The sequence below is a fragment of the Chiroxiphia lanceolata genome, chromosome 2 (assembly GCF_009829145.1).
Source record: "Chiroxiphia lanceolata isolate bChiLan1 chromosome 2, bChiLan1.pri, whole genome shotgun sequence".
NCBI classification, from domain to species: Eukaryota; Metazoa; Chordata; class Aves; order Passeriformes; family Pipridae; genus Chiroxiphia; species Chiroxiphia lanceolata.
The window spans coordinates 94,832,080-94,856,247 of NC_045638.1; the positions used below are offsets into that span (position 1 = coordinate 94,832,080).

Here is a 24,168-nt window from a genome sequence, read left to right on the forward strand (position 1 = left end):
AAGAAGAAGAGGTAGAGGAACAGAGCCTTGAGTCTGCAGACTGAAATTATGTGTTCAGTCAAGCTGCCAAAGAGAAAAGCATAATTGGTGTTTCAATGCTGGCAAAGAGGGAGCGTTTTTCCAGGCTGGAGAAGCACCGTGCACTGCTGCAGCTGATTAACAGTGCCACCAGCCGGCCTGCTGGAAGAGCGCCAGTTGGAGAGACTCGGGGAAAACAAGGTACTTCCACCTACCCACCATCTCTCACCCCTCCAAATCCTCACGGTCAGACACCTTGCCAAATACAGAGGGGCTGTTCCTGTGAGCAGCTGCAAGATAGGTCTTACCCACAGAGGTGCTGTGCAGCACTAGTTTACCTAAGCTTCAGCTGGGTCAAAGGAGATAAGGAATCACCTGGGGTTTTCTGGTACAGCTAAGGGAGAAGGACAGAGTATCCAACTCAGGAAGACTTCTTCTAGTGTGGAGCACACCAGTCAGCATGATGAGCCACGGAAGGCCTGAAATTATTAAGTAACCAGATGGTGCCACAGAGGCAGCACAAATGCAGCCAGTGAGATGTTTGTTGGCTAATGAGATATTTAAGGACATACTTTCCACTGCATGTGGGGTCGTTTCCTTTTGGAAGCTGAATTTTAAGTTGAATTAAGTTTGGCACCTTACAATCTCTCTGGTCAAACAAACACTTATTAGGAGAGCTACTATTACCTGGTTGTACTAAAAACACCCTAAAAATACTCTAAAGCCAACAGTGCCAACAATGCAAAAACCAGGGAAGTTCCCTTGCAGTAGAGTAAACACAAAACATCAAAAACTCTGCACTAAAAAGTGAATCAAAGGGTCATGGAAGCTTTCACACAGCTTTTTAGACAGCAGTAAAGAACTGGTTTTGCCCAACAGCTGCAACAAAAAACTGTGTAATGAAAAAAAGAGTTGTGGGAGGAAAGGTATCATTTATAAAGTCAGTCTCAAATTTTGGCAGCCTTGCACACCTTTGCCAAGAATACTGGTCAGCATTTTGCTAGACTATAAGCACGTGATTATATAGCTAAATTTTATATTTGAACAAATGCAAGTCAAATGGATTTCTTAAAAAACCAGAAGAGTATAAACAGTTTATTCTGTGTGGTTGTCATACAGTTGAGAAGTTCCTTTCTGCTGAAAGTTATATGTGGACATGTACACAGAATGCCAGGTAACCACTAAAAAGCTGATTGAAAAGAAGTATAGTGATATAAGGTATGGAATTTGAAGGGGGGGAGGGCAGGGAAATACAGCTAAACAATACTGTATTACAAGCCTTAACAATAACTTAATGTAAGGGACAACAATGGACCATCAGTGGAAGTTTAATTATTCATCTCCAAAACAGATCTGGGATTGAGCCAACGTCCTTCCTCTTTGGACTCTGAAGCAGTCAGATTCCTTGCCAGGGCCACTGGCAATATGTGAACGTTGGGGCCAGTAAAGGCAGAGAGATACAGGGGTGAGTAATGGCTGTGTAAGACTCATTTCTGAAGTGAATGCACACAGACTGCCCGTGTGGTGTTTGCTCTTTGAGCATGTTTCTCGGTGAACTAACTGCACCTTCACGGCTTTGAAACTGTCATTGGAGATGAATATGGCTGTGAAGCAGAGGAAGAGCCTTTACTCCTAGAGAAGTAATATCTAATAAAAAATGTCAAGGAAATGCTGTCAAGTGTCAACGAATGCTAGACAATATGTCCACTAACAGATTCAGCAAGGAAGGAGGCAGAATGCTCTGAATACTATTTTCTTTGTTTCAGGTTTTCTGTTTCACAGAACTGCTGACAGTGTCAGTATACAAGTGCATGTCTTCCTAGAGAAGGGACGAAACAGCCTCCTTGTAAACACGCTTCCTTTCCTGGAAGGCAAAAGCCTTCCTAAGCCTGTCCTAACACACCAACTTTCACAATGTTCAGCCAAGGAAGCAGGTTATCACTTGTTTGGAACATTGTAATGTTTTTTTATATTCTCACTTTTGATGCTTTCTGAGTCACCTCCATTTATCTGAAATTCCAGTCACCTCTCCCACAGATGTGGCATATACAGGTAAGTCGATGCTGTCAACAGAAGACTAGCACCTGGTTCTAACAAATTCTGACAGGCACACTGAATCACACTTGTCTGTCATTAACAGCTAAATGATTAAGTCCTCAGTGTGGAATGAGTACTTGCATGGCAGAAAAGTCAGAGAAACCAGGTTTTTAGCTGGACTGTGGCATCTGCGCCTTACCTTGCTTCCTTGCTTTGCTTTCATCAAGATATTTACAGGATCACTTCAGTACTAGATTATGAAAACAATAAGACATACTCCAAAAGGATACATAAGGGTGGGGATACCCCGTGTTGCCAGGTACTTTCGGATGAGCCGCTCAGTACCATACCAGTTGAAACCTTTTGTTGCATATCCGATACGTGGAAGATGCACTGTTGCTGAGGAGAGAATGGAGAGTGCACACTCTTAAGGACAAGATACACATACAGAAAGCAATCTAGGTAAGGACTTCAAGCTACCCATCAAGAACAGAAGAAAGATTTTGGAGCGACATATCTGCTATGGAGATCTCACTCCTACTTTACTTCAGAAAAAAACAGTAGAGGAGAGGTGGAAATTGGTCATCATCTTTAGGAGCAATCACACATGTAAGGATTCACTGTTCTACTGCACAGACACTTACCATTCCTTTTCTTGGCTGCCAAATAAATCTTCTTCAGGCCCTTTTCTAAAGCAGACAGCTTAATGCCAGACAAGTTGTTGGACCGATCCCGGTGCTGAGCTACAATCAAGGCCAACTAAGGGGAAAACACACAAAAAATTGAAATGGAGTCCATATACAGCACTAAGAGACATAGTGACAGCTGCTGGAAAACTGCATTACTAACTTATAGCTTTAATAAATGAGGAAAAGAACTCATTTTCTCTAATATTTAACTGCAACTTGGTCATGTTCAGTATTCAGTGCCATTATTATTGGGAAAAAAACATAAGGTTCATGTCACACAATGTCAAAAACATATGGAGCAACAAAAAAAAAGAGCTTCGCATTCTCACCAAGTCTCGTCCTTTTTTCCTTGATTTTTTATCATCAATAGGGAATAACAGGGTTCCTCCTAACTCCAGGTCTGTACAGAAAACAAGAATAGGACAACAAGAAAAAATCAGTCCTGAAACAAGACGAAAGCATCTCCCAAGAAATTAAAAAAATCAACAGGTCCACCTTACTGCAAGGTGTGCAGTCCACACCAGCTGCAGTTAGCTCAAAACTGCTAATATATGCTCAAGAAGAGATTAGTGCCTGGAGCGAAGCAAAGGCTCAGCTGAGTACTGCCTGAGGTGGCTTTCATCCTTCTTGAAAGCACTGTGACAGAAGATGCAGTGCTCTGTCTTATACAGCGAAAAACCTGTGAATAATGTACAGGTTTGGCATTTTTTTCCTTTTTTTATGACTTGCAACTTGGATTGGAATGATTAGTCCACACACAGAGTTCTCACACTCCAAACAAGTCAAGTCGAAGTACCCACTGAATTACTACTTTCAGAGCTAGGGATGCACATATCTAGAGAAAGAGGTAGAAAAATGAGTATCAAGGTGTCCAGGCACCTCACTCCTGCAACATCAGTGTGATTTAAGTTCTTTCAAGTATCTTGGCCTAAGGTCATGTTTTAATCTCTTACCTTTCATCTTTCCTGCCATCTCATATATTTTCCTTGGCTGATCAGAACGAGCTTCCAGAGCAGTAAATAAACCACCCCTTCCCCAGCGGCCAGAGTCATCTAGAATGAAGTGACAAATTAGACTCCTTTTAGAAGTGAGCTTGAAGACCATCCCTGCAGGAAAGGCACCTGCTCTATACACATGAGACAAATGATTATCAAAACCAGATACAGGAACCACATACGAACTGAAGTCAACCACTATTCAAGGGACCATCCTAAAGGATAAACCTCAGCCCTTGAGAAAAACATACTTGTCACAGTTCCCTGAAAAACTGCAGGAAGAATTCCTTCTTATTGTCCACTGAGAATGCTCAAACAAGCACTAACCATGGCATTGAGCATATAAACCTGACAGCATCCTCACATACATACCTATAGGTGCATAGAGCATATATGCACTATGTCCCCAGCTTGGTGCCTTGGGCTTCCCACAACATGTTTGGTATTTGCAACCTTTCACTTTTACTTGGCATTTCCGCTTTAAACTTGAGGTTTCATGCAGAGTGTAACATAGGCCAAAGCAGATTAAAATGTTCTGCTATAGCCCTGGTCAGAGAGTAGCTCCAACCCTGCTTCAGGAGAAAGTCTGTAATATGACTTTCTCTCCCTCAGCTTTAGTGTCTTAACAGAGGTCCTGAAGTTAGGAGACCAGCCTAGAGCCTCTGTACTGTCAGTGCTGAGAGACAGGCACTGAGAAACTCTGACCTCAGCCTCTGAAAGCGCCCGTCTCTCTCTGCTGACTGGATAAAGTAGATGATTTTCAGTATCTGAGTTTGAAACCTACAGCTTCCACAGAATAAACAAAAGGCCCTGCTCTCAGGAACTGTTGTCACTTAGCCACAGACATAAAATTTCAAGCCATACAGACACTTTTCAAGAGGCTCACCCATAAATCCAGAGAGCGGATGCAAAGACCCATGCACACCTTGCTACTACTTGTGTGGGTTATACATGATAGAGGCTGTATTGCCTCTGGACCACTTGAGATTACATCAGACTCAAATCCAAATGATTTCAGTGTGCATGGGAATCAGAAACTATTGAGCTACTAGGGACAATTCACTCCCTTGTCCACTTCACCCAACAGCATTCCTGTTTTTCATAAGTCCTACCTAGGCAATGGACAATGATGGCATCTTCCTCTTCTGCTTGGGGGTGGGTTACATCTCCCATGACGTACTTGATATTGTTCTGGTCTGCATCTTTGCAATCTAAATCCACATCCAGCCCAACCTCATCCTCCCCAAACTCTTCCTCAGAGCCACTGTCTTCTGAAGGAAGGCAGGTAGATGTGTAATGATTTGCCTCCCACCAGGCCATCCTGAAACAAAAACAAGAGAAGAGGATGTTAAATGAAAATCAAAGGGGGGGGGGGCACACACCTTGGTTTAATTCATTGCAGTGAAACGCAGGAGACCTAGAACTGCATTCCCTCTGCTCTCTCCCCCATTTGAGGCCAGAACAACATCTACCACAGTTCTTATTCATGATATTAAGAGACACATGGCAAGGTGATAAGCCAATTGCAGGCATAGAAAAAGTGAGCATGTGACAATGGGCAAGGAGCTATTTTAGAGTGGTGAAAAGGAAGAGCACCTGGTAAACAAGGAGGAGAAAGTTAAGATGTGCAAGAGAGTCACAGATATCAGAATACATAGAGGCCAACTGTGACATTTCAGAAAGCTTCTCCCAAAGGCTCATTGTACAGTCAGATATGGGGTTCTTATTCAGGCCACTCTATGACTCAAATTAGATGTAAAATCAGGAAGGCTATTCAGGGGAAAAGAACCCTTCCTAGGGACTCAAACCATTTTTTCATCTTCATATCTCCATGTTATGCAGTTCAATCATACACATAGAAATATCCTAATATATGAAGTTAACTCTTTCATGAGGGTGGCCTGCAATCATTCTGTCATCTTCTCCTCCCCTCATCCCCATCCCACCTGCAAGAGTGGATACAGAGCACGACTTATTTTCATCAAGCAGACACACATTTCTAGACTATAGTGCAACAGACATCAGTTTACAAGTAGTACAAACCATACTTTTTCTTGTGCTCTGCCTCTGCTTTTGCTGCCTTCTTTTCCTCCATTAGCCTTGCTCTCTTTGCTGCTGCTTCTTGGCGCTTTTTCGTCCTTGCCTCCAGCTCCTCTGCACTAAACAAGTGCTTCCTCCTGGCTGACTGTTCCCGAAGGCCTGTGAAAAGGGCCTGGAGAAAGAAAGTAGTATCACAGAAACAAACTGCTCATCTTAAAGCGATGCCTAGTGCCCACCTTAACATATGTACTTTCCCATTTGTTTCGTTGCCCACAAGTCTTAATCATCAGATCCCAATTGCCACATAATATGTGGGTTTGTGACCTGAGTTATCAGGATTGCTGAATTCTCGAGCCCTCAGATTCCAGAGCCAACTTTACTACATTGGCATCCAAATCTTTTAACATGCCTGCTGCAAGCTGCAGGTAAAGAGAGGAAACTGTCTTTTTCATTTTCCACAAGCAAATGAAAGAGCATCATGCACCTTGTCATGTCTTCTGTCTTACATTTGTTTTGTTCCGGAGAGCTCTCCCTTCCTTACTGGTCTCTTCAAACAGTGTTTTCTGAAGATCCAAAAGCTGATCAAATGCTTTTTTATCTTCTCTGCTGGGTTCTTTTGAATAATCTTTGCCTTCATACACGTACATGTGATCTTTAAAAAACAATTAAAAAGTGTAAAAAGGAACTAAAACCTGCTAACACCTAAAATGTACAGCAAAATAAACAAAATTTGGCTCCTCTATGACATTCTACCCTCAGCAGGAAAAGATCTTCAGTCTCAAAATTTTTTGTACGACCAGTGTCAGCATCACGTAGAAATAAGAGAATCAAGATTTGCTTCCTTAGACCAAAGCTTTTAAGACATTTATGCTGTCAAAGAACCTTTCTTCCTTTTTTGTCAATTAACTATCTTAAGTTGTGGCTCTATTGCTGTTCTCATTGGTCATTCCATCTCTGCCTGGAGCAAATCCATTTAGCTCTGCTATCTAGTTACAGGCAACTCTTGTAAAGGGACAGCAAACTTCTGCTTTTGAGCTCCCAAACAAAATAAAAGCACAGAACTCTGGCAGAGTTGCTGCCCATCAGGTGAGTTATTTTCTCAATACCTATTACACAGTGTGGCACTACTGCTCCTCTTTTAAGTTACCACCAGAAAATACCACTCGTTGCTTACTCCCAGCAAATAATTACTTGTTGCTGGCAACTGCTGCAGCATGGACTGTACCTAACCTGCAGGGCCACATTTCTACTTCAGTCACAGATATATACTTAAGTGCTACTGTGTGCCCAGACAGAAATTCCGTCTTTCTCACCGTGACACTAGAAGAGCAAAGTATTCTTAGAATTTATTTTCATATAGTATGGGGCTATGAAAAACGAACCAAAATTGTGTGACATTTGGACAAGAAAGCAGAGTTCTGAAGATAGAGTAGGTTTGTTCTGGTTGTTTAGACACCATGACTCTGCATTTCTTATCTCACATTTTGAAATTTTTTAAGGTCCTTTCAGCTTGTGATTTTCATGGCCAATAATCTTTTGTTTGGGGATAAATACAAAACAGCTGCTACATGGCCTCTCCTTAAGTTACTGTTATATCTCTAAAACTGCATATCTATCATAATGTTTCTCTGTGGGAAAAGCAGTAGCTGGAATATGAATATTTCCCCTTTTCTCATGAATTTCCATCTGAGGTCTTAAAACATTCACAGGAAGGAATTCAACTCCCTGTCACCAAAACTGGGCAATAATTGTTAACATTATCTTACAAACAGGCAAACAAGGACACAAAAAAGAAGAAAAAAAAAAACAATAAAGACTCAGAAATAAAGTTTGTGGATAGGCCACAAACAAAATCCAAATCACTTACTTACAATTCTGCTTTTCTTCTTGTCTGAAAAATGCCACCCCTACCTGGAAAGCCTTCTCTACTACCAGCATCCAAATGTTGTAGCTATTTAGTGTTAACTTACTCTCTGTATTCTCTTCTTCATTCTCTTCTTTACGTGGCAGCACAACGTCCATTACCCAGTTCCCTCCTTTTGTCTCTCCAAGGATGTTTTCCAGCTCCACATCCTGTATAGTACTCCCCTCAGAGGAGAGCAATTTATCCAAGCCAAATTTCAAGATTTCGCTCAGCTTTAACAAACAGAAGGGGAAGTTCAGTATTATTATCTTGTAACTCCATGTCAATCCCAGTGTCTTGACCTTCTCAGGCTTAAATGCAAAGCACGTGGGAGTGGAGAAACCTGAGCTTTAAGTCTGCCTGTCAAAATACTAATGCTTTAACATGTCTGGTTCTCCCAAAGCTTGATGGGACAAGCCCCTACAATGTATCTCTCTCAATCACAACTTAATCAGACTTGAATGGTCATTTTTCTTCAGGGCTAAATGACAGAACAGAACTCTACTGACTGCAGTCAAGCAGCTTTCTTCATAGCCAGAAAGACTTGGTTTTGCCCCAACCCTTCTAAAACAAAAGCTTAAATATCACAAAAATCCATGGGGAGAAAAATATCAGCATGGAATTTCCTATAGGCTCTGTTCCATTTCTCCCACAGAAACTATAATTGCTGAGATACATGCTGATGGGGCAGGGAGGGGAGGTGGAGGTAGAAAGGATACACTAAATGCAAATCTCTCCCAGGTTTAGCTGCCCATAGGGGATATATTCCCTTAAATGTCACTTTGCCTGAGGTTTTCGACCCAAGTTCTCAGCACAAACCTCAGCTTTCAGGTCAGAATTATAAATCATGCCCTGACTCCTGAGGCCAAGAGGCCAACAGAAGGTTGACCGAATTTCAGACTAACAACCAAAAGCTGACTAGGTACTTGTTATCAGCTCTGTATGCCAGAGAAAAGCACTAGAGACAGACCAGTTCTAGAAACAATGAATCAGCTTCCACTTCAGACTTAGTATAATCAAAAACAAGTAAGACAAGGAAAGATTCTGTCTTCCCCTCTTCTCCAAGAAAAGACATCCTTTTCCAACAACGAATGTGCCTCAAAAATTGCAAAAATTGTCTTCAAACATCAGATCTTGTCTGGACCCAGGATGTCATTTTGGTTCTTACATACAAAAGCTGTCATGTCAATGCCCAGCCGTTTGGATAGGTTCATATCAGATGTAAATACGGAAACATGCTGGGACATTTCTAAGGTCACTACTGAAGTCTAAATAAGGGTATGGCTCTAGTTTACCTGTAATTCTGCTGCTCCTTGAGGCTTGGGTGCTCCCAGAGCAAACTGACCCCCTTCTACAACAGCATTTGTCAGACGGAGTTTAGAAGCAGCTCTTCGGTAGATTAGTTCTTCAATCGTATCTCGCCCAATCAAGCGGATAATTTTCACAGGCCTGGAAAAGTTTGTGAAAATTCTTATTGTTTACTTTTTTTTGAGGTGCACTAAGCTATTTCCTTGCATGGAGCACTATTTCCTCACACACTCCTTTGGTAGGTTAAAAACAGCAAGAACAAAATTAACAAAAATAATCAGCAGAAATGTAATGCTGATACAATTGTTTCTTGACATGGGAGAAATGCTCACTGCAAAAGTGCAGGCAAACCTCCAGCCTCCATTTCCTACTCCAAATTTACAAAGCTCCCACCCTAGACACATGACGAGAACGAGACTGCACGAGGCTGCAACTGAAAAATGAAGATATACAATCCTCTCTGCTCTCCTTTGATCTTCAGTCTATTGTACATTAACCTTCCATTGACAAGGGACAGGGAAAGTAATACTGAGAGACCAAGAGAGTCAGCAACCAAACTAGAAGTAGTGACGTTTCTCACTTGTGCTGCCCAATTCGGTGAGCTCTTGCTATTGCTTGCAAGTCATTTTGCGGGTTAAAATCACTATCAGTAAAAATAACTGTATCTGCTGCTGTCAGATTCATGCCAACTCCACCTACAAACAAAAGAAGACGGTCACAAAATATGTTAGCAAAATTAAGGAGAATTTATGCTATGCAAAGTTCTGTCAGATCTGATCAACTGTATCTAATTCAATCTACCTCTCAACCCCAAATCTAAGTGTCATAAGGATCTAAAAGGATGGGTAAGCCTTCCATTTCCAGCTTCCAGTTTTCTGCAACAGCCCAAAATCACGCTGTACTGTGCAATATAATCAAATGTAATCAAAAAAGACGGGGTGCGAGTGAATCAATGCAAAGGGTCAAGACTGTCAAGACTGAAGAACACAGACATATTCTGCTGCTGGCAGGCAGATTATCCCAGCAAGGACAGGCTTCCCTGAGGCCACAAGGGACTGCCCAAGTTGTGACTTGGCTGCAGCTCAGAAGCAGCTGGTAAATACACCACTGAAACACTGGCAAACACCAGGTCCAAATATACTATAACCAGAGCCTAAGTATTTATATGACTTAGAGGTTTTGAGGTTAGAGCTTGGGCTTTCATGGAATGAAAAGAAAAAAACCCACAGTGAATTCTACATTTTTAAATACCCACTATTGTGACCACATATTGTAGTTAAAGAGGGGACAGCCTGCTGCCTTACATTTTTCCCAGCTCATGGTAAGACATCTTCACTGTAATCAGAAATCCCTGCAAGTGAACACAGTCATGCACCGGATAATTTCTGTCCATAATGTAACAGCAATGTGTAACTGTTAACGCACCTATTCCCAGCTGAATACAAGATGCTTTGGCCAGACATGGCAACGTGCAGTAGTAAGTCTGGCTGACACGGGCAGGGAGAGTTCAGGCACTGTGGTGAGAGACACACATACTCCCAACATCTAGCATTAGGTACTTCTCTTCGGTCTCCCTATGTACTACTCTCAATGCACTGTGGTAATACTGGAGCCAGGCTCATCCACAAAAGTCTAAGCAGAAGCCCAAAGGAAGACTTAGTTCCAGTTGGATGTTTGAGATCAAGCAGTGTGGATGCCTTCTCTGGAGACAAGCAGAAGCCTGGCTCTGCGCTTGCTTGAACAGAGAGACAGTGAACTTTGAAACGGTGTAGAAGACCCTGATCTGCCCAAGGACCAAAGAGAGGAGGAAGCAGTCCCATAGAGTTCTTTGCAATCTCAGGACAGCAAAAGGCTGTTGTTTGAGTCTGTCTGCCAGCTAGACAGCATGTCCATGTTCAGCAAACTCGAGAAGCAATTCCACCAGTTTACTTAAAGGAAGTCTGTTCCTGCCTAAGTTCTGGCGCTTGCAGAAATAAAATGCTAGTGAGATTCCTTAAGCTCAAACTGGCACAGAGACAGTCATTATGGGACTTGGAATAACATAAACTTAAGAGGCTGCAATATGAAAAGTATCTTGGCATCAGCTACCAAAAAGAAAGCACAGAAACCAGATGTCCTAGATGAGAGAACCAAGTTCAGGATATGTCCTGTCTCCCTCAAAAATGCCCCACATGAACAGACTCTGTAGGATTCAGAACTCCCTGAAATCTTGCCAGAGAGAGAAAAGGTAGAGTGCAGAAGCAAGATGGTTTGTTTGTCTCTCCTTACTTACCTGCTCTGGTGCTCAACAGGAAGATAAAGATGGGCTGTTGACCAAAGTTCTTAATGGCAAGGTGTCTCTCTTCACCCCTAACAGAGCCGTCCAGCCGCTCGTAGCTGTAGCCTTTTCAAACAAGCAACATGGATATTTCTGAAATTCCATCTATGCTCTTACTCTCTTACCTCATTCTCTATTGTCTCACTGCTGTTCTGAATCATTTCATGCCAAGTCCTCCTGCCTTGGTTCTCATTTTATTGCCTTCAACTCCATTTTTTTCCAGTTAAACCTCGTATAAACTGAAGTAGTGACCCTGACTTCCAGATTGACTGGTAATTTAGCTGAGTCTGAAGCAGAGACTCTCAGCATTTAATTTACTGCTTGGAAACACAACAGGAAAATTCAGAGCCCAAGTAAAAGAACATTAGCAAACAGTCCCATTTCATACTATGCTGTGCTGGCTGTTGGCCCCACAAAACAGTTTGGATCCTTCTTATCCAAACTCCCACGACCTTCAATGTGTGCTTTCCTGTTAGCAAGCAGTATGGGATATGGCACTACATTTGGCTTTATCCTACATTATTAGTCGTCCAAAACCATAAACACCAAACAAAAGCCTCTTTCATGGGAAATCCTAAGTAGGCATGAAGCCATGTGGATTGAAACAAAAGAAAATGTCCCAAGAACACATTGCTAATCTTGCCAAAAATGGTCTGATCCAACCTGCCCTCACAGACATGTTGGGGCCCCACTGTCAACAACTGTTTTAATCAAAAACTAATTTCCTGGTACGAATGTAGCTCAATTTGTGTTTTATGCTGGACAAACTGAATCTAGAGCAAGTCCATTGCCTTTACTGCAATTACTTCAGGACTCAGGTACACAACTGAACACAGGTATATAATGAAACATCACTACCCTGCCATTTGTTAGCTCCATTTTACTGAGGAACGAAAGCTGAAACTACTTTGAAGAACAGCGTTTAACTATCAGCTCATTTCAAGCAGCAACACAGCAAAGACCTGAATTCAAGATCCTTCGACTCACAGAGCTACTCACAGAGCAAGAATATGGTTTCTAACTACTAAGAAGCAATAAATCCTCATCACATTTCTTTCTCCATCCCAGGCACATCAATCAAAATCAGAGGAACAATATATGACAGAGACCATTAAGATAAGCCCTCTCCTATCAAAGTGTGCAGAACATACCTCTATAGTCCATGTAGTCTTGGAGGATATCAAGCAGTTGAGTCATCTGAGAAAAGAGCAAGACACGGTGCCCACTGGAAGAAGAACATGAGACACTCAACATACTGTGACAGCATTTCACAGCATGGTAGAGGGGTTACAATAGCTTAACCAGTCACTGTTAGTCACTGTTACACAGCAAGGCCTCACCACCTCTGCACACTCAGCCTCCCGGAATCACGGCCCATTCCCTCACCACATTTTCAGCCCCACATCCAAGTGCAATCAGTGAGCTCCATCTGCCATCATCAGTTGCCCTGTCTAGAGTGTTGAATCACAGACAAGTAACAAGGCCCTGGCACAGCTCTTCTTCTGGCTGGATACAGCCTGGTGAAGATCCAAAGGAGCCTGAGTAAAAGGATCCTCGGCTTCAACTTAGCATGACAAGGTCTTCCTCACCACGACTGCTCTCAAATCACACACTACAATGAATCTGAAATGCTGGGAAAATGCGATATCAGCATCTCTGTGACAGTAAAGCATTTTCTCCTCCAGTAAATGACCCTCAAAGATTAAACTACGTACAAATGTTTGTGAGAAATCAACTCTTCTCCCTCCCAGCCCTTCACCTCAGACTCTGTTTAAATCAGACTTCACTGTAGAGCAGAACATGGGCATTTTCAAGGCCAGAACCTGCACAGGGCTGGTACTGCAGCAAAGACATTCAAGGCTGAGGCACCCACTCACAGGGTGATACACAGCAGAAGGACAAAGACCTTCACAACCACAACAGAACTTCCCCAGGTCTGTTGGAGCTCTGTCCCTTGGAAGTAGGCAAAGTGAAATCACAGCCCAGTTAAGAGAGAAGACAGAATTTCTATCATGCAGGAGGCATTGCTTCACAGACTGCACAAGAATGCAAATCACAGTTTGATTTGCCACCCATCTAAGAGGTGGAAGAAAACACACAAAGTCTTTGGGTTCTATGTTCTGAACTCACCAGAGTGCAACACAAGGACTTCTGAATGTCAATCCCAAAGCTGAAGTTTCAGCTTATTCTTGTGTTTTTCTTTTTCACATTTGCTATGGATTCTGCCTTCTGGTATAACACAAGCATGCCAGCACAAAAGAACTCAACCGATGCATTGGAAAGCACTCTCAGGAAACCCACAGTCAAACCAGAAATGCTGAATACCAGTCACATCATTATTATCCCAGGTTCTCAAATATGGTAAATATGAGAACATGTGAGAGAGTTAGTGAAGTGTTTTGAGAAATGTTTAAAAGGAAGCTACACAAATCATCGAGGTTCCTCTATATTCTCCAATGCAGCTCCTGATGCTGAAATTACTTCTTTCAGGTAATCAGTAACATGCAATGAATAGAGCAGTGCTAGTGTTTTGATGAATATCTGCTCCATCTATGGCTAAATAAGGTAGTTTGCCTTTCCAGTTTATCTCTTTTCCCTATGTCAACCCCACCCTGACATGACATACCCAGCATATAAAAATGAAAGGAGTTTATCCAACAAACACATCTTGCCACTGGCTTCAACAATATGCTCTCCAATCTCAAAGGGTTCTGGTTCAACACCTGGAACAGAAAGGAGTTTCAAAAGCAGACCTAATACCATGCAAATAACAACTCAACCTCAGTGTGTCTGCAGTGCCACTATTGCCAAACAGAGCCCCACGATGCTTGACTGAGAAGTGATGATCCTTCTCTGCCCATAAACAACACCCTCAGTAGCTCAGAAAGCATTGTGATTTCTTTGTTTAGGTGAGAGAAGATACACAAGTGGAGAGCTGCAGCTAGAAACTCAGACTTCACAGAGTGTCCTACTTTATTCCTCATTATTGATGAGCTGTCATGTGTTGGAACTGGTCGCAAAATCACAGCTGCTACTGATTCAAGTACAAGATTGTTTATGACTTGCTTCTTCTAAGCATTACACTGCCAAGCAGTAACAGAAAACCACCATGTAAATCGAAGTTATTTTTTTCTGTTTCAAGAGGGAGAACAGTGCCTTCTTACCATTGAAAAGGTACGGGTGGGCAACACACTTCCGAAGCTGAACTAAGACATTCTGAAGTGTAACCTTTCTTCCTGTTTCATTTTCAAATGCATCTGGAAAAAAAGAGCACAGAAAAGGAATGGAGCACGGAAGCCCATGCTCCATTAATGGGTTTGACTGGGAATGTCTGGGTCCTGAGCACTGCTCTGAAGTGCTTCAGCACTGGAGTATCTCCGTCTGCATATCATATCTGCATTTGAATTTCTCATCTCAAGACTAATACATCTGTTTTCATGGACCAAATAAAATTTCCTTCACATTTTTTGGACAAGCCTCTAGAAATAAGATCCTGATGAAAACTACTCTATTGTGTCAGATTCACTGAAGTGCTGGAGTCCCTGTTTAAGGTCAGTGTAATTTCTCTAAGAATGAATCATCAAAAATAGTGAAAAAAATCTGGTGCAGTTCATTTGAATTTAAAAAAAAAAAAAGTGAAATACCACAGTCAAGATCTCCTGGGCAACCAGGAAGTTAAGAAGAATTGCATTTTTCTGAGAAGAAGAAAATACATGTACATATGTTGGCTACAGAAGATGAAGGTTCAGATTTCCTGTTGGTGCTCATGCAAAGTGCTAGGCCTAGAAGAACACAGGATCTCCAACTCCCCAGTTTTACTTCCCCTATGACACAGAAGTAGTGGCAAGCCATATGATGTGGTAGTAGTTGCATTGTCTACATAGCCCTGTGGCTTCCCAAAAAACTCATAACTGCATCCAGTAGGTTGAAATTTTCTTTATGGCATCTGTGCTACTATTGGAAAATCCATAGAGATCCACAGATCCAAAATTTCTTGTACTACCCTTTTGTTTGAATACAAAACCATGCAATAGGAGCAGCTTACCTCATGCTAAGTATTTTTAATTACAGACTGGCCCAAAGCAGATCCTCAAGCTGACCCTTCCTAGCTCTGCAATACCTGAGCAATAGATCCATATGTCTCTTATTTTATCACAAGCTAAAACCACAAATCAAGTAGCCCCAAACAATAAATTTGGCATATTTATGCTGTACATATTCTGCAGGGCAGAGTAACTTCTTCTTCTCTGCAACAGAGCATGCATTTACAAAAGGCACTACTTTTGGTTTTAAAAATAATTGACAGAATTCAAAATCCTCAGTTACCGAGATCTTTCGTCAAAATGGCCTTGTAGTACTTCTTCTGCAGAGCTGACATTCCGTGGTACAGAACCACTTCCACCTTCTTTGGCAGTTCTGCAGCCACCTCAGATTTGACTCTCCGAAGCAAAAATGGCTGCAGAAGACTGTGCAATTCTTTGGCTACGCAGAGGCAGGGAGGAGAAAAAAAAAGAAAAAAGAGGAGATTACTGTGTTAAAGGTAAAGAGTTTATACAGTACCTTCACAACTACACTTCCAAAATAAATGATTAAGGAATCTCACAACTATTAGTGAAATTTTTCAAGCCACATTTTACGAATAGAGAAACCAAAACAGCTGCATACCTGAAACACTTAGGAGCCACATTAAGGTAGCTCTTGTTTTAAAGGTAATTATTAGTTTTTGTGTCTTTGTCTTAAAGCTAGTTGGCATTAAAAGAAGGCAAATAAAGAAGACACAACACCCTTGTTTCCTAGTCAAGAGAACAGCTTCAATTGGTTCTGATTGAAGTACAATGTTGCTTATTACTGACCCGGCTCACTCTCCTTTTCAATTGCTTGGTAATACTCAACAAACTCTTTCACTTGTTCCTTAGGAAAGATGTCAGGCTCAATAAGGCTGAGTAAGGAATACAGCTCCTGGAGGCTGTTCTGGACTGGAGTGCCTGTGAGTAGCAGGCTGAAGCCTACTGAGAACTGAAAGAACCAGCAATAAAACAAAATAATTAGGAGAAAATATCTGTAATGACAAATCAGTTAATACACAACTCACCCACACCACTCTTAAGCTTAACCTAAAGACAAGAGGCAGCAGAGAACTGCTGGCAGAATGCTGAAAAGGTCTGCCAAAATCATCCAAACATAAGGTATGGTGTGACTGTCAAACAGCTCCAAACTGACTAGGATGGCACCAGTGCAAGGAAGTCAGTGCAAGCAAAATAAGAACAAAGTGCAAAACCAGCTCCATTAAAATTCTCAGATCCATGCGCTCTACAGTCTAGTACTCAGTGCTTGGTAATGAGAGATGACTGGGAAATGCTCTTGGGATAGGACAGTGAAATGAAACTGCCTAAGTTCCATTTCTATTTGCTGGCTAACTTTGACAAACACAGCAACATTATCTGGTCCATGTTGCTTACAGTAATCCCTGTAAAGAGACTTGGAGAATATGGTTACCTTTGGAAAAAACAGAAATTTATCTTAAGCTTGGTAATAGAAAATATGTTAAGAGGAGAGCTAAGGTGAATCATGTCTATTTTTTTGTGACTATAATCAAAGTTCTTGAATTACAGACATGGACAATATGTTCAGAAGGTATAAAACTTTCAGTAATTTAATAAGAAAACCCCTATTTTCCAAGGTATATTGTAGTACATTGTGGCTGATGGCAGTGCAAACCTAATTCCCATGTTTCACTGCCATGACAAGAAATGCAGCCTTCACTCAGGCATTCGTTGTACTCCGGCAGGGTGCTTTGGGAGCTGGAGCAATTCTCCTGCTTTCAATAAACAAGGGACAGTGGAAGTAAGTAGTTCCTAAAATGTACTAGGCAAGGGTTCCTTCACCCTCCCAGAGCTGGAGATAGCCTCTTGTTGCTTTACATTGTCTTAGGTCAGCCAGACTTCTACTACTTCAGCAACACAGCTGTGGTTAAGTTGTTTTACATTTTTAAGTCTTTCAAATGAATCAGAATGAGAGAGAGGCTCTGAATACTGCCCACCTCCATGCAAAGCCAATAAGATAGGCCTTTATCTCTCTGCTACTAAATATGGGAGTCTGTTCACCAACTCTGACAGAAACTAGTTGTGGGCCAGAGCTTAATAAATACTCAGAGAAACAAACAGAATCTGTATGCTATACTGAAGGGAAAAAGTCTTAATACACTAGAAGATAGATGACTTACTTTACCTCAGAAAGTGTCTTGTAAAGCAGAGAACTCTGATTTTTCAGTCTGTGAGCTTCATCTACAACCAAGGCAGCCCAGTTAAAGCTGAAAAAACACAATACAGCAACTTCAGTTAGGGGCTGACAATTCATTCTTGTAAGTACAGAAAGACTGAAATAAGTGGTGCCTCTGCTTGGCTGAACTTGAAGTGGTCCCACCCCATGAACAACAAGCAAACATCACAAGTGGGGTGAGAGGAATTCACAGGTACTTCTTTTGAAGAGCCAAAACAGCTTCTTAACTATAGCCCGGATGAGTTTTTCTGAAATCAAAACTAAAAACATTCACTTGAATTTGTTGCTTCTCACTCCACTCCCACTCCTATGGGAAAATGACATAAGCATAAATTATTCAAAAATTCAAGGAAGCCTATGATTTGGAAAAAGAAACATGAAACTAGGCCCTAGCACTTGTGCAAAAACCCAACAACTATCGTGAGGCAGTGATGGAAGAGTGATTACAAGTCTTTTGCAAATCACCCAAGGGTGACAACTTATTCTAGGCTCACACAGCTCTATGCAGTGCCTCCTCAAGCAGGCTGCAGAATCACTGGTGATCTAGCAGATCCACTAGGCTTAATACAAACTCCACATCTTTTCAGGCCTCAGTGTTTGTGCCTCCTTATCACTAGGGTTTCAACTCCCACATCACAGTTATTTCCACACAGCCAAGTCTGGCTGATGGGGAGGCAGGGTAGGGAAAGCATGACCCTCCAGCTTTTCTTACCCATACGCTTCTCTTCCCAGTGGAATACAGTGTCTGAAATCACAGTGACCTACATTCTCCCCACTGCCTTTCTGTTTGCCTTGATTTCCCTCTTTACTATGTAAGAGTGATTCTCCACTGCCTTCTGTCAGTCTAATGTCATTACTCTTATTCTATGGGCTCAGGAGCTGAACTGCAGAAGGGACACTGCCTTGTGAAGCATTGCAGAAGCTGATGTGCAGAGCAGAGTCTTCTCTCTCATGTATTACATTAGAGCACAGCTCTTGCTCAACTCATCTGTGCCGCTACACTGCTCATAAGCAGTAGTGGTGGTGAGACATCTGATAACTTTGACTCACTTTTACAAAGTGCTCCAAGTGCTCCTGCACAGGACAAAGTACAAATGATTAGCAACTACTTTTTTCAGAAGGAAGACCAGAGGGAAAACTCCCCAAATTTGGGTGGCAAGGCTTTGATGTTATGTGTTAGCTTTAGAAGTATGAAATTACACTGGAGATGAGATTCTTGTGATATTAAGGCTAGCTACTTGCTCTCCCTGGGTACTACATACCATGGCTAAACTGCAAAATAAACAGAATCATATGCAGCAATGCAGAATATGATATGAAACTGTAAAGATAGTATGGTCATGGCTACCTTTCATTAGGCCTGGCTTCTACCATCCAGCACAACCTGCCACTTCCAGCAGGCCAAGGACAGGTGCTTTGCTGAAAGACAACAGGGTGCCCATTGCAGGGCTGACTAGTCCTGTCAGACCCAAAATTGTGTCAGTGGGGGCTACTGGATTTCTGCTGCTACAAAGATACTGAGCTATCCATGATATATAGCTGTCCCCAGCATTTGTCACAGCATTTACCATCATTGCAAGGCATTGGTGCTACTACTAAAATTCCTCCCCATTTCAAGTGCAGACTTTGCAAAATTCTGCATGACTGTGACAATACCTCCTACAGGCTGAATTTCAGCTGAATAATCAGTCTTGCTAGAAAACATAATGCTCCAGAAGCCCTCTACATTTCTGACTGGTGGCAAGAGGCAGTAAACTTCAGGATATGGTATTAGCACATGATCACCGTAGTATAATGCAGGTCAGTTTCTGTGAATTTTCAAGGAATACCTTTAAAACCTGAAGCTCTTGAAGATCTCCTTGTTCTAAAGATCAGTCTTCTGGACTGATACTTCAGGTAGTGCTATAAGTCATTATGTATTATTATTTTGAGTTAACAGGCTTGAAAACTGTCCTTGGGGGAAGTTCACATATACCTTAGCTGACATTAAAGATTCTTCACTGAAAGTTGGAGGCAAAGCTCTAATCACAAGCAAAGCACATCCTTGGCTCTTGTGAAACAAGCACAGGATCTCACACATACAAACATACATTTAAGAAATCACTGACAGATATGCAGATTTAAATTTGAAAAAATTAAAACCAGACTCACGATTTTAGAAATGCTGCATCTTTCAGGCAAATCTGCAATGCAAGAAAACGAACCATGATTTATGATTTAAGTAAACACACCAGTTAAGAAACAGAGCATCTTTTTGTCTACTTGCAAACCATGGTGAAATGGAGCAGAGTGGAATGAAGGCACTCACTACTTGAGGAAAATAATGTGACAGCTACATGGCACCTTCAGCATGTCGTGGTTTAACACCGGTCATTAAATAAGCACCACACAACTGCTCACTCACACTCTCCCTGGGGAAGAGGGGAAGAGAACTGGAAGGGTAAAGAAGAAAAAACTTGAGCCCTCCTTTTAAGTGATAAAGGCATCACGTACTTCGTACGTTGTCAAGAGTGCATGGAAGTGAGAGTCCTTCAGGTTCTGCTGCAGTTTGGGTCGCTCTTCCTTATTGCCTATGTACGTTGTGAAAGAAAGACCTGGAGCCAACCTGTTGTTAAGAGAAAGAGAGAGGAAAACCAGCGAGCCCAGCTAAGTATTTCCACTTGTTTTTGACCTGGCCCCAATTATAAAACATAGCTACTGCACAGATGAGAACTCCTATCCAAACACCCCACCATCCTGTGAGATGTGCCTGGATCTCAGCTTTTGAACCTCACTCCTTCATGATTAATGAAGCTCAGGTTGGCACCTCAGCTGCTGGTTCTTCTTTGGACAAGTCTCAAGTAAAACTGCATTCTCCTAGGTAATGAGTCCAAAGTAGACAATTGAAAACCAGTCTCATGGCCCATCTGCTATTGAGAATTGAAAAAAGATCATGAGAAGCAGGTGAATGAATACAGTTTGCCCAGCTGAGACCAAAGAATTGGCCTAAAACAAGCAATGTCTGCAGCAAACAGGTCCAAGTCAGGGCCTTAAACATATATTCTCTTAGTCAAAATGCAGATACCCAGTTCCACGGAGAAAGAGTTGGGACCATAAAATTCTTCCACATTTAATCCCCCCCACTGTTATTTGCTTGATATTACTTCTGCCATTCACTGCTATCTCTGAAGGGATGCACTTTCTCCCAACTATTTCACCCGAAAGTCTATCCAAATCAGGCCAGCTCACTTCAGAATGTAACCTGGGTGACTTCAGATGCTGAGAGACAGCATTGCCCCACGGCCCATACACAGACTTCTGTTCTAATCTTTGACTTCCTACCCTTTTAAAAGGAATCTTTGGGCTCCAGACATAAAATGTACATATTCCAGGCACAGCAGATAAGCCACCAGCACAGTCACTGCACCCCAGTGAAGACAGTCTGCATGCACATATGTAATGTATTTTGCGTGCACACGTGAGCATGCCCCCCAACTTGGGTCTTACCTTTCATCAAACAGAATCCTGGCTGTCTTCAGCAGATTTTGCCTAAGAAAGGCTGAGCATGGAGGGTTACAAATCAATAACAAGCAAGGAGCTAGTGGAGGCATTTGGACTGTAAGGAAGCCAATATTATAGGATGGATGAATTCATGTATACCACAGCATGGTAAAGACTATGCATTAACTGTATAGTCTGCATTGATTAGTTGGTTTAGTAGCAGTTTCTCTTTTTTATCCCTTTGAAAGGATAAAAAGGAAGTGTTGGAGCGAGCACATTTGAAAACAATCTTTGTAACTTGCTGAGCAATAATATAATGATTCAGACAACTGTTGAAACTTACCTCTCCAGTTCCTCCTTCCAGTTGCTCAGAACAGACAGAGGACAAAGTATCAGAAATCTCTCTTTGTTGGTTAATTTTTTTGTCAAATAAAGAAGTAGTGAAATAGTCTAAAAGGCAAGAAAAATATTTTTTTTATAACAAGGGAAGAGTGCAACCCGATAGCTTGAATCTATATAAGCTGTCTCCTTGTTGAGCTTTGCAGCTAGTTCCCACAGGTTCTGTAGCACAAAGCAAAGTTAACAGAATATCAAGTGGGATCCACAATCAATGACAAAAAGGCTTACATCAGGCCTCAATACATGACCTTGATATATGAAGCCCCTTTCCAAAACCTTTTTCCCACAGTCACAAAACAGATCTGCCATGCATCACTTTCTAAAACTACCGGTTTGTTATTTAAGACCCACTGAACAAAACCAGCTGAACCAAAGCACAAACAATCATTTTCCAACAAAACTTAAACCCATTGAAAAACTTATTAAAAAAAAAAATCCAAAAAACTCACACCTATAAATTTTAATTCATGTGTTGATGAATTCAAATATCATCTTGGTACAGGTGCATCAAAAGGACACAATTTTCCCTGTACTGGATGTGCACTGTGCCTTCAGCTCTGGGCACTATGAGGTGTTTGTATAAAATGACCACTCATCTTTTTATAAAACCTTGAAACCTCTTCGAAGTGTTACTCAGGACTTAACTCAGGACTTGTTTTAAGTGGTTAAGGAATGAAAAAGACAATGAACTCTCTTGTTTGAGTATGGAATTCAGAATGAGACTGCTTAACTGACCAGTCATTAGGGTGCTTTTCCTTTTTCATTCTGCAGAAACACTGGGCTAAAAAAAAAAAGTTAAGCAAAGATCATTTTCCAGAAGAAGAAGCAGACACACCTGACAAGTCTTCCCAAGACCCATCTCATCACCCAGGATACAGCCATGCTGGACTTCACAGCATTGTATCAGCCAGTTTACACCTTCTACTTGATAGGGACGAAGCTTAATGCCTGGGAATAAAAGTGATTTGTTACATTTACACAGTCATCCAATACACTATACACAGTTATACCTTGAAGCTACTAGAAACAGGTCCCGCTCAGAGCAGACCTTCCCAAACATCTGCCTTAAAGGAAATGCACCCTCCTAGAGAGCAGAGACACAAGTGTTTACAGCAAATCTGTTAAATTAAACCCTATTCAGAAATGTGTACACACAAAAATACCCCAAGTCATTACAAAGGCCTGTAACAGGAACCTGATCTAATAATTAGGCTGCTACTTTTCATTCCTAAAAGACAGCTTGATTTTCAGATCCAGCCACTCTTAAATACCTACTTAAATACTAGATCCAGGGTCATGCTTCAGGCTACTGGAAATGTTTGTAACAATCTAGCACTGTATAATAATAATTTCTCAACATTTTCCAGCTTTCCTGTACTTAAGTTAGGGCAGACCTCAATTATAGGTCACTTTAGGTACTACCACCCTTGCAATCCTTACTATGGGGCACAATATGTTAAAACAAGCACAAAACAAGTCACGTAGAACTCTTCAAGATCTCTTCAAGACTCAAGTGCTGGGTGTTGTGCCATTGTGGCCCTTTCCTCTTTGGCAGATGTGCACGCTGAGTGCATGAGGCAACTCAGCAGCCCGCAGGATACACAAACCCAAACTGGCATGGCGATTGAGACAGACACTCTCCGCAGCTAAGGAAAATGTGCAGGCAGGATGGATAGCCCAGGCATTCCTCTTTAATATCTTACCCTTCAGGCGGTGGAAAGCATTTTCATTCATGCTCACCATCAGCCCATTTCAAGGTCGCTGAACAGGGTAACCCCTGTTGATCTCGTCCCGAAGCACAGAGCTGTCTAAGGCTGTGCTGAGGCACTGGAGGAGTTAAAACTGGGCTAAGCCCGCGGCCACAACGCCGAAGAGGGAGTGACTGCAGTAGCTGGGGAAGGCTCGAAAGGAGCGAGCATAGCAGCAATGCCATTTCTGCGGCAGCAATGCCATCTCGCTTTCACAGGCCCGGGAACCACTTTATTTACACATTTATTTATTTCAGGCCTGGGGGCTGTTAGCACAGAGCCTAGACCACTACAGCTGAGAGAACTGGGATTGTTCAGCCTGGAAAAGAGAAGGCTGCAGGGTGACCTAATTGCAGCCTTTCAGTACCCAAAGGGAACTTACAGGAAAGTTCGGGCAAGTCTGTGTACAAGAGCATGTATTGACAGGACAAGAGGGAGCTGGTTCAAACTGAAAGAGAATAGGTTTAGATTAGGTATTAGGAAATTGGTTTTTTTACAGTGAAAGTGGCGAGGCACTGAAACAAGTTGCCCAAAGAAGCTGTGGGTGCCCCATCCCTGGAGGTGTTCAAGGCCAGGCTGGATGGGGCTCTGAGCAGCCTGGTGTAGCTGAAGGTGTCCTTGCCCACGACAAGGGGGTTGGAACGAGATGATCTCCAAGGTCTGTTTCCAATACAAACCATTGCATGGTTCTATGAGCTGAGCAGCACCAGGCAGCGCTGGGCCCCTCCGCCGCCTCCCGCCATCGTCTGACAGCACCAGCCCAGCGCTCCCTCCCCACCCGTTCCCCCGGGCATCCCGCTGACCTGTCAGACCCCACTGGGACACGTCCGCCTCCTGCACGCCCGGGCCCCCCGCCGGGGCCCTGCCGGAGCGCCGAAGCGCCTGTAAGAAGCGGGACATGGCCGGACACAAACACCGGCACCCCCGCGCGGTTCCCGCCTCCTCCCCGCGGCCG

At 42.4% G+C, this 24,168-nt stretch overlaps 1 protein-coding gene across 2 annotated transcripts; it reads right to left on the minus strand.

The window, feature by feature from the left end:
- Positions 1–1,089: 1,089 nt before the first annotated feature.
- On the minus strand, positions 1,090–24,162 carry CHD1L (chromodomain helicase DNA binding protein 1 like). 2 transcript variants are annotated; one of them, XM_032681072.1, is made up of 23 exons: positions 24,017–24,162; positions 22,301–22,413; positions 21,410–21,516; positions 20,080–20,191; positions 19,738–19,769; positions 17,536–17,617; positions 16,161–16,323; positions 15,634–15,789; positions 14,472–14,564; positions 13,934–14,030; positions 12,459–12,532; positions 11,263–11,373; positions 9,571–9,685; positions 8,978–9,131; positions 7,750–7,915; positions 6,286–6,431; positions 5,788–5,951; positions 4,852–5,060; positions 3,698–3,796; positions 3,074–3,144; positions 2,700–2,814; positions 2,346–2,454; positions 1,090–1,658 (listed from the first exon to the last, which is right to left on the minus strand). In XM_032681072.1, the coding sequence occupies exons 1-23, from the start codon at positions 24,111–24,113 to the stop codon at positions 1,604–1,606; spliced, it is 2,640 nt and encodes an 879-aa protein (XP_032536963.1). In that variant the 5' UTR covers positions 24,114–24,162; the 3' UTR covers positions 1,090–1,603. The 2 variants fall into 2 exon arrangements, with proteins under 2 accessions (XP_032536963.1, XP_032536962.1); XM_032681071.1 differs by having other exon boundaries at positions 1,090–1,665.
- Between the last annotated feature and the right edge of the window lie 6 nt (positions 24,163–24,168).

Excerpts from the sequence above, each read along its gene's own strand:
- CHD1L (XM_032681071.1), bottom strand. The coding sequence starts at position 24,113 with ATGTCCCGCTTCTTACAGGCGCTTCGGCGCTCCGGCAGGGCCCCGGCG. Across the intron at positions 15,790-16,160 it reads TGAAAAGGAGAGTGAGCCGG|CCAAAGAATTGCACAGTCTT; the intron begins GTCAGTAATAAG and ends GCCTCTGCGTAG. Across the intron at positions 7,916-8,977 it reads AAGGAGCAGCAGAATTACAG|CTGAGCGAAATCTTGAAATT; the intron begins GTAAACTAGAGC and ends TGTTTGTTAAAG.